General features: G+C 55.6%; 1 protein-coding gene across 4 annotated transcripts; it reads left to right on the forward strand.

Annotated features, from left to right (window-relative positions):
- Positions 1-2,175: 2,175 nt before the first annotated feature.
- On the forward strand, positions 2,176-8,699 carry MFAP2 (microfibril associated protein 2). Of its 4 annotated transcripts, none has more exons than XM_031045763.2 (9): positions 2,176-2,347; positions 5,905-6,000; positions 6,955-7,044; positions 7,433-7,459; positions 7,539-7,625; positions 7,726-7,767; positions 7,975-8,062; positions 8,147-8,220; positions 8,425-8,699. In XM_031045763.2, the coding sequence occupies exons 2-9, from the start codon at positions 5,964-5,966 to the stop codon at positions 8,526-8,528; spliced, it is 549 nt and encodes a 182-aa protein (XP_030901623.1). In that variant the 5' UTR covers positions 2,176-2,347; positions 5,905-5,963; the 3' UTR covers positions 8,529-8,699. The 4 variants fall into 4 exon arrangements, with proteins under 4 accessions (XP_030901623.1, XP_030901622.1, XP_030901625.1 ...); XM_031045762.2 differs by having other exon boundaries at positions 2,177-2,458; XM_031045765.2 differs by having other exon boundaries at positions 2,178-2,347; positions 6,958-7,044.
- The last annotated feature ends 1,604 nt before the right edge of the window (positions 8,700-10,303 follow it).

Raw genomic sequence — 10,303 nt, forward strand, 5'->3', positions numbered from 1 at the left:
CTGGGGGAGAAGGTCCGGAAGAGGAGAAACCATCTCCTCTCAGCCCTTCCTGCAGGCCCTCTCCTGCTCCCATGGACCCACCTCCCCACCGGGGGCACCAGTACTGTTACACAGGGGGATGCCACCTCCTTTTCCCTCTCCTGACTGTCCTACACCACCAATCCCGATGCTCTCACGGTGAGGACACCAACTGCAACCTCCCATCTGCTCACTGTGACAGAAGAGCCCTGCAGCCTCCCCAAGCAAGCGCCCTGGATGTGTAGGAACTGTTTACAAAGCCCCCCTCATCCCCAGCTTGCAAAGGATGCTGCTCAGCCCCAGGACCAGCCGTGGGCCCCCTGCGCTTGTGATGCTCCCACAGAGCAGTTCTGCTTTTGGGTTATTGGACCTTTGTAGCATTAAAACCCCCCAAATCTCTGTATTTTTTAACTCTCCTGCAGTGCATTGAGGTGTAAGAGCAACGTTCGGGGCCCGGATGGTGCTTCCTGAGCGTTCTCTAATAAATTAACACTATTTTCTTGAGCACTCGCTTGTGCTGCCTGTGTGGATGGGGTAATGGAGAAGGTGAAAGAGGTTTTGGGGTCCCCCCGTTCTCCATCTGGACTGGAAGATGCGGTTCAAATGCCCTGAAGCAGAGTGAATCCAGAGCCGGCACCGCTGGGATTCCAGCAGTGTATAAATAACCCCCGAGCCTGTTTCCAGCTTGAATTTCCTCGAAAATCATCGTAATTGCTGGAAAAACCCAGGTGTCCTCGCCAAGGCTGCAGAACCTCACTCCTTCAAGGGCGGAAAAGCCAAGAGATGGAGATGCCGCATCCCAAAAGGGGCCGAGCCGAGCCTTTGGGGTGCCTGCATCCCCTTCCGAGGGGGGGGGGGGTTCAGCCTGGCTCTTGGATCGAGGGCTGGTTCCTGCAGGGAGTCTCCTGCATTGGAAAGTCGAAGCCCCCCCGAGCGCCAGCGGCGCCTCTCTGCCCTCCGGGAGCTGGGGATTAGATCAGGAAATGAGGCACAAGCAGAGGTAAGAGGTTTCCTGACGGCCCAGCCAAGGCTGCAGTTATTATCCAGCCTTCCCGAGCTTGGAAACGGACACAAAACACACACAGCCCCCCCGGGACCTGGCCTTGCTCACTCGCAGAGCAAAAAGGGGACCCTTTGCCCCCTGGTTTTCCCCCTGCACTGGGGTGTTTGGCTTGGCTGCTCCTGCCCTGGGGGGTTGCAAAGTGTCTTTGATGATTAACAGGCAGCTCCTGCCCTTGGTTAGAGGTTAACAGGGCTGGGGACAGGGACAATGCTGGGGTTGGGGACAAGTGAGAGCGTTAAGGGAGCAGCTTTTGGGTGTTTGGAGTCATTGGGGTGGTTTCATCCATCCTGCAGCCTGGAAAAGCAGGCTTGATGGGAGATGGGAGCACCTTAAAAACGTCCCTTCTAGTCTGGTTTTAGAGCGATCAGATCCCCTTTGTGTTCAGACCTTGGCACAAGTGCCCGTGGGCAATGGGGCAGTGCGTGCAATCCTCCTCCCCATTGCTCATCCCCATCTCCAGAGAGCTTCTCCCAACATCCCAGCCCTCGAGCACCCTCTGTTTGCTCCACTGCTGGCTTAGAGCACCCTAAAATGTGCAGGATTTCACCCCCCACCCCCCCCCCAGTGCTGGTTCTGTGCCTCCCCCAGGATCAGGGGGTTTATGGAGCATCCCTGGCCTCACTGGGATGCAGCCGGCATCCTGTGTGCTGCGGAAAGCCGCCAGCAAGCCGGGGGAAAGAGGGCCCCACGGTCAGCAGTGCTGGCTCCAGCACCACCCAGGGGCTGCGGATCAGCTCCGGCATCCTCCGGCGGGGTGGGAAAACAGGGAATTCTTGAGTTATTTTGCCTTCATCCTGGGATAAAGCTTTAAATCTGCTGCGGGCTTGCAGCATCCTCGCTGCTTCAGTGGGAGATGGAGCGCTAATGCCAAGCATGGAGTGAGGAGGAGTGATTTAGGGTCCCGGTATCCCAGTTTTGGGGGGTTTATCTCCGTTTCCCCAAGACACCCGGGATCATAGAGCAATGCTTTGACACAATCCCTTCATTCCTCCCCACAGCAACACAAAACCCAGCCTAAAGTGTGCTCAGTGCTGCACAAAATCCTCCTCCCTCCTTCTTTTCACAATCAAAGTAACATTAAATCCATTTCAAACTCATCCATCTGGGAAAACCCGATCCCTGTCCCTAATGACCACCGCATCCCTGTGCTCCTATTGATCAGTTTGGTTTCATTATTATCCCCCTCCTTCACAGGCAGCAGTTGGGGCGGAGGAAGGGGCCGGCTCAGGTGTGGCATTAGGACCCAGCGGATCCCCCATGTTGGAGGTAGGAGCTTTGCTTTTTGGGTTGTTTTTTAGGCTTTAACTCATTTCGGAGTTTTGGGAAGCGCGAGAAGGGACCCGGCCGAGGGCAGAGCCAGCACCGACACCGAGAGCGGTAAGGACCGAGCGAGAGGGACCCCCCCCATCCCAACCCCTGCATCCCGCATCCCCCCTGCACCCCAAGGGACCAAACCCCATCTTTGGGGCTTCTGAAACCGCCTTAAAAACTCCATGAGCTGAGCTTAGAAAAGCTGCTCCCAACTTTTTAAGCTCATACAAACCAAACCCACCTCATTTTTGGGGTGCTAAAGAGCCGCCGGCCATGGGGGGGGGGGGATTTTTGCAGCCTGACAGCCGATTTTTAACCACTTCCAACAGTCTAAAACACCCACAATGCTTGAAGGAAACGGGATTTTTTCCTTTTTCCATCCTGGGATGAGACTGTAGGAAAAGGATATTTGAGTATTTCCATGTATTTTGTGTGTGTCCCCCGGGTGGGAATGGGACCCAAATGAAACCGCGATGTGTGAAAATGGGAATGGGGGGGAAAGAAGGGGGTGGGTTTTACCTTTGGTTAAAGGACACCCCCCCCCCCCCCAAAAGTGAATCCTTTTCTGTTCCCTTTGTTCTCCCACCCTCTGGCAACTGGAGAGCTTGGGAAAAAAACAAAAACAAAGAAAAAGAAAGGAAAAAAGGAAAAAAAAAAAAAAAACACAAAAACAGGGAAAGACCCGAAAAAGGGGGAAAAAAGGGAGCTGGGGGAGGGGGAAAGGCTGGGGGAAGGTGGGGTTTAGCAGAATGAAAGAGGAGGCTGTGGTGTTCTTTCTCCGGGGTTGATTGTTCCCAGATGTGCAGTTGCAGCAACATCTGGCGCGGTTGGAGCTGCTGGACCCCTGCACGGAGGGGAATGGGGCTGGGGAGGGGACCTGGGGCATCGCCCCCCCCCGGTGTTGGTGATGGGGAAAGGGGAAGGAGGGAGAGGAGGAGGAGGAAGGAGGTGGCCCCATTGCTCTTGGGGGGGTTAGGACGGTGTTGGTGACCCCAGCATCGCTCTGGGGCTCTGGGGGTGGTGCTGGGTGCTCAACCAGGACAAGAGGAAGTTGGCGTCGCGGTCCAGGGCAGACGTGACCCGTGTGTCCCTGCTGCCGGCCAAGCCATGCAGGCCGCTCCAGGAGCTCCGTGTTTGGGGGGAATTCAGGGGGAATTGGGCCTTGAGAGAGGCCGTGGGTGCTGCAAATTGTGCTGGGGAATGATGGGGATGGGGGGGTTAATCCAGAGCTGTGGGGCCCCATCCTTGGAGCCTTGGCTCCAGGTTCTGTGCCAGTGCCCCATCCCTGGCAGTGTTCAAGGCCAGGTTGGACACAGGGGCTTGGAGCAGCTGCTCCAGTGGAAGGGGTCCCTGCCCATGGCAGGGGTTGGAGCTGGAACCAGTCTGGGATTCTGTGAGCAATGGAGCGATGGGAGGATGATGCGAGATGCCTCTGGAGGTGGGTGCCCATCTGCCCCACAGGCTTGCCCCAAGCTATCCCAGTGGGATACATGGCACCAGGTGAATTGGGGCTGCAGGATGTTGGTGCCAGCATCCCTTAGGATTCCAGTATCTGGACACCCAGCAAAGGCCAGGATGGGCATCTCCAGCCCCTTTCTGGCACCTTGAGGTAGCCCCAGGCTCCCCTGGTTCCCTGTACCCATCCTATGGCCAGGACCCAGATCCAAGGACAGGATCTAAGCAGCTTGATAAAGCCTTCAGACCCTTTCCAAGCACCCACCAAACCCAGATCTGTCCCATGATCCCGCTCATCCCTGCGCAATCCCTTTTATCCCAGGACACAATTAGCCTGGGTTAAACCCGGATCCAAAGCTTCCTTTGCATTGGGAAGCAGATGGGGCTTGCAGGGACCCACATCCCACCAAGGTGCAGCCATGGGGTGGTGATGGAGACCTGCTGAGTGCTTCCATTGGCACCCACCAAACTCTTGTTTGCTGAACTCCTGGTTATCGGATCCCAGTTTCAGCAAGGACCAACCTTGTGGCTTCCCCAAAGCTGGAATCAATTGGATGGAAGAGGATGTGGTGCCCAAAAGATGCAATTCTGGTGGCTGCATTTTGACATGGGTCAGTGGTGGCCTCAGCAATGCTGGGGTAAAGGTTGGACTTGAGGAGCTTAAAGGGCTTTTCCAACCGGGCTGGTTCTATGGTTCTGTGCTAGAAGGTGCTTTGGTGATGGTGAGGATGTGCTCCTTAGGAAGTGCAACACCACAGTGATGGTGCAGGACAACATCCCTCGAGGATGCCACCCTTTGGTGATGGTGAGGACATGGAGGTTCTGCACCTCGCTGATGGTGCAGGATGTGGTCTCTAGAAGGTGCTGTGCTTTGGTGATGGTGAAGACCTGGTTGCTACAGGATACACTTTGGTGGTCTGGAGGACATGGGGGCTGGAAGGCACAGCACTGAGGTGATGGCACAGGATGTGGTCCCTAAGAGGTGTTACATGATGGCCATGGTGCAGGATGTGCTCACCAGGAGGGGATGCAGGGGACATGGCCATAAGGAGCTGCCATGCTCTAGTGATGGTCCCACTGACCCCACCTTTCCCAGCGTGGTCTCAATCCCAGCAGGGATGCGGAAGCCACATTCCCATCCCGGGTGCTGCATCCAGCTGGGAACTGCTGGGATCCGGGAGCCTCCTGATACTCCCCCCAGCACCAGGGGCAAGACACCAATGGATACCAGTGGGTTTGGTCATGTCCACCCGTGCCTCAGTTTCCCTGCTCCCGAGGGTGCCGGGAGGGATTCTCCATCCCCGCAGCATCCCAGTGCACTGGGAAAGCCGCCGTGCTCCATTCCCAGCAGCCAAACACGTTCAGTTGGATCTTAAAGGAGTTTTGTGGGAGAATTCCTCCTTTCCCCCCCAGTTTTCCTCCTGCAGCTGCTTTGGGATGATGGGAATTGCGCCGGCGTCCCCACCAGCCACCACCGGGACCGGGGTTCCGGTACAGCCGGCCTTGGCCTGTGTTCCCGCCAGGGCAGACAGACCTTGACATGGAATCTCGCTTGGGAAGTGCTGGGAAGCCACAAGCAGCCAAAGCTGCCAAACCCAGCGCGGGATTTCTCTTGGAAGCGGGTTTTTCCCTCCCCACATCTCCACATCCCATTGGATTTAGGGCATTCCCAAGCACACGGAGCATCCCCCAGCAGCAGGGACCCCCCAGATAATCCCTTTCCCAAGGAGCAGGGCTGAAAATCCTGGGCATGGAGCCCCAAGTGACTGGGGGGGATCCAGACGTCCCCCCCATGGTGGTGAATCAGACATTCCAGCATTTCTCATCCCCCCTCATGCTGCCCGCAGGATGTTTGAGGGTTTGGTCCTTGCAGTTCCCATGGGAAGGCTGCTTCTGGGGGAAGTTTCTTCATTTTCCTGGGGTTTGGATGGGTTTTTGAGCCAATCCCTGAGGATAAAGGGCCAGGGGGGATGGGGACAGACTCCTCTAGTGGATGGAGACTGGAGGGCTCTGGGATCTGTGTCCCCTCTTCCCTAATCCCTTTGCTTGTCCCTCAGCCCCATCCAGACTCCAGCTGCATCCCGGCCCTTGCTGCTCCTCCATCGCTGCTGTCAGGATGAGGGCGGTCGGGCTCTTCCTGCTGTGTGTGCCAGGTGAGTGTCCCCAGGAGCACCCTTGGGCACTGCAGCCCTATGGGGGGAGCACGGCTCCATCACCTCCTGCACCCCAAAACTGACCCCAAAGCCCAGTTTAGGTTCCTCTTTATGCTTCAGGTTGGGGGTACAGGGGGTCTGGCACCAAGCGCATCCCTCCTGCTTGGGGACATGGAGGTGGCTGGGATAACAGCCAGGGAAGTGGTGATTTGTGACCCCCGGAGGGGCTGGCAAAGGAGGGATGGAAACAAGGAGGGAGGTGACGGAGCCTGGAGCCAGGAAAACTTTGGGTGAAACCAGCTCCACACAAAGGGGAGGGAGCAGATGGAAAACATTAAGCAGCTGAGGCCGAAGGAGCCTGGGAAGGAGGGGGCAGCATGGGGGGGAGTGGGCAGAGAAGTCCCATCCCAGCATCATTCCCATTGCTGGTGGATGGAGGATGCGGAAGGATGCGGCATCTGGATAGACCATGGGGCATCACCCCATGTCCCTGCCATGCCCTGGGGATGGGAGTGAACTGCTCCCCTCTTCCAGAAGCATTCTGCCTGTGTGATCCCATCATCTCATGCACACTGCCCTCTGAACCCCATTTTCCCCCCTGGATCCATGGCTGGATTAGCTCCCAGGTTCTCCATAAGGGTTACAGGGGATGCCCAGGGTGTCAGGAGCATCACTGGAGTCAGCTGGATGCAGGATGGGCAGGGTCCTGGTACCCAGGTGCTGCAAGACATCGGGATCATCCCCAGCTGTGCCTGGATAAGGCAGGAATCACTGCTCCCCATCAGTGAGCATCCCACCCTCCTCTCCCTCCTCCCTAAGGACAGCTCTGGGGTGTCATGCTGGGGGATGATGCAAAGGAGGAGAGGTGGAGGCAGAGCAGGGAAGCCCCATCCAGGCTGGGGGTGCCTGTACCCCTCTAAGTGATGCTTCTCCCCCCCGGCTCCTGCATCCCAGCAGCGCTCCTGGTCCAGGCGCAGTACAGCAGGTTTGAAGGCATCACCTATCCCGAGCCGGTGCAATATTCCCAGTATGACCAGCAATCAGGTTAGAGCTCCCTGACCTGGGACAGGCTTCACCCACCTCCATCCTGCTCCTTTTCCTCCCTCTGGCTAACACCAACCCGATGCCTCTTCAATGCTCTTTGCTCCATCCCTTTCCTCCTTACACTTCCAGCCTCCTCCCAACACATTCCCACCTCTCTCCTTGTACCTGTTCTTCTCCTTTCCCCTTCTACCATCTATTAAGCCTTTATTAAGCTTAACTCCCCCCCCCCATGGGATGTTGGGGTGGCTGGAGGGGGTTATCCCATCACTCAGACTGGCTGCAAATGGGGGGGGGGGGGGGGGGCTCATGACTAAACCAGCCCTGATGGGGGGTGTTTTGTCCCTAAATCCCACCCTCAGCCCCTGCTGTTTTCCGTTTTATTCCCCAGAAATTCAGGATTACTACGACTATCACGGTAAGTGGTTTCCCTGCGGGATGTCGGATGGGGGGGAGCAGGATTCTGGGGGGTGCCCGCACTGTCCCTCTCCCTGCAGATGTCACCCCCCGGGCCCCTGAGGAGCAGTTTCGGTACCAATCCCAGCAGCAATCCCAGCAGGAAGTTGTGCCGGCCCCAACCCCAGGTGGGTACCACCATAAGGATGCTCCAGTCCCAAACCCTGGGCAAAGATGCTCTGCTCCATCCCTAAATGTCCTTCCTCCCCCCATTCAATCTCCCCACAGGTGCTGCCCCAGAGACTGAGCCCACGGAGCCAGGACCCCTTGGTGAGTCCTTGTCCCCCGTCCATGGTCCCCATTTGGGGGGGTTCATCCTCCCTTTTATCCCGGCTGGGGTAAGGATGCGCTTCCACACTCACACCCCGGGTTGAAGAGGAGGGCTGGGAGAACACTGGATTCGAGTTGAGTGGATGCTGAGCCCATCCCCAGGGCATCAGGCCTCATCCCTATGGATTTTCCCTTTCCTCCTTGCAGACTGCCGGGAGGAGCAATACCCCTGCACCAGGCTCTACTCCGTGCACAAGCCCTGCAAGCAGTGCCTGAATGAGATCTGCTTCTACAGGTGAGCAGGGATGGGGGAAGCTTCCCCTAACCCCCCTATTTTGGGGACCCCCCTATTCATTTACCCCATACCCCCTTCATCCAGCCTCCGCCGGGTTTATGTGATCAACAAGGAGATCTGCGTCCGCACCGTGTGCGCCCATGAAGAGCTGCTGCGAGGTAAGGATGGGGGGTACCCCCAAACTGGGCTCACCCCCATCCTGATCCCCTTTTCCCCATGGTGATGGGGGTTGGACAATCCCAACAACCCAACAAATCACACCCCATTACAGAAGGGGCTGAACTCCCCTTTTGAGCTACAGCATCCCAATGGGATGTGTGCTGTTTGCCCATCATTCCCGGCTGATTCCCACTTTCCCACAGCCGACCTGTGCCGGGACAAGTTCTCCAAGTGTGGGGTGATGGCCACCAGTGGGCTCTGCCAAACCGTCGTTGCCTCCTGTGCCCGCAGCTGCGGGGGGTGCTGAGCTCCAGGACCCCCCCCATCACCGGGACCCCCCAAAACCCCCTTCCCCATCCCTGGATCTTGGTCTCCCGGGTCCCCATCCCGCTCCGGATCCTCCTCACATGGTGCTAACGAAACGGTGCATGAAAGAACATAAGAAAAGGTCCATTTTTGTGCACATAATAAGGAAAAATGGGGGGGGGGTTATTATTATTTTATTACTTTCTTTATTCTATTGTAAAAGGGGGGGGGGCAACCCCCATCACCCCATTTTCCATGTCCAGTATCCAAGAGATAAAGTGGAAGGGTCACTCGACTCCAGACTCCTTATTGGGGGGGGGGGGGGGGGGGGGGGGGGTGGAACCCAATATTGCAGTGGAGGGATCTGATTTAGTTGAAGGAGGGGTTATTATTGGGGGGGGGAGTACAATGAGATGGGGAGGATTCAATGTTGGGGGAAAAGGCTCTGATTTGGGGGGATTTCTGATTAATTTGGAGGCATTCATGATTTTTTTGGGGGGAGGATTTCCCATTTGAGGTGAAATGTTTCTGGTTGGATTTCTGGTTTTATGGAGGATTTCTGATTTACTTGGAGGGGGCCTGATACTGGGATAGAAGGCTCTGGTTTTGGGGGGAATTTCTGATGTTTTGGGAGGATTTCAGTTTATTTGGGGGGTGTTCTTTTTTGGGGGGGGAGAAGGCTCCAATATTGGGGGAAGGGGCTCTGATTTGGGGAGGATTTCTGCTATTTTAGGGCTATTTCTGAATTTTGGCAGGATTTCTGGGGTTGGGAGGGGGAATTCCTGGGTTTTTCGGGGGGGGGGGAATGGTCCAATTTTGGGGGCATTTCTGCTGTTTTCAGCAATCCCAGCCCTGTGCACAGGAGGAAGGGCTGGGGGGGGGGGGGTGATTTTGGAGTGCTTTAGGGTGTTTTGGAGCCTCTAAAATGAGTGATTTGGGGTGTTTGGTGCAGAAATAGCACCACTTAGGGGGAGCTTGGTTTGCTATAGGTGTGTTTGGGGCACATTTCTGAGTCTTAGATCAAACAGGGGGTGTCTGGGGTTGATTTTGGGGTGCCACCACTTCCCCCCAGACCAGGGTGGTGTCAGGGGGTCTCTGGTTGGGTGTTTAGGGTTTTGGTTCCCCTATAGATGGAGGGTGGAGGTTGGGGTTCAGGTCACAGTAACTAGTGTGGGCAGCTCTTCATATATAGTGTGCGGTTCATATATAGCATACAGCTCTTTATATATAGTGTGTAGGTCTTATATAGCATGCAGCTCTCATATATAGCATGCAGCTCTATATATAGTGTGTAGGTCTTATATAGCATGCAGCTCTCATATATAGCGTGCAGCTCTCATATACAGTGTCTAGGTCTTATATAGCATGCAGCTCTCATATATAGCATGCAGCTCTTTATATATAGTGTGTATGTCTTATATAGCATGCAGCTCTCATATATAGCATGCAGCTCTTTATATAGTGTAGTTCATATATAGCATACAGCTCTTTACACACAGTATGCAGCTCTCATATGTAGTGTGTAGATATTATATAGCACACAGTTCTTCATATATAGTGTGCAGTTCATATATAGCATACAGCTCTTTCCATACAGTGTGCAGCTCTCTTATACACCATGCAGCTCCTATATAACATGTAGCCCTCTAACATAGCTTGCAGCTCCCATAGCATGTGGCTCATTTCTAGTCTCACACTGCATGCTGCTGTCTTATGGGGTGTGCAGCTCATCTATAGGGTGAGCTCTCTTATCCAGTAGGTAGCTCTCAGATGCAG

The sequence above is a fragment of the Melopsittacus undulatus genome, chromosome 12 (genome assembly GCF_012275295.1).
Source record: "Melopsittacus undulatus isolate bMelUnd1 chromosome 12, bMelUnd1.mat.Z, whole genome shotgun sequence".
Classification (NCBI taxonomy): domain Eukaryota; kingdom Metazoa; phylum Chordata; class Aves; order Psittaciformes; family Psittaculidae; genus Melopsittacus; species Melopsittacus undulatus.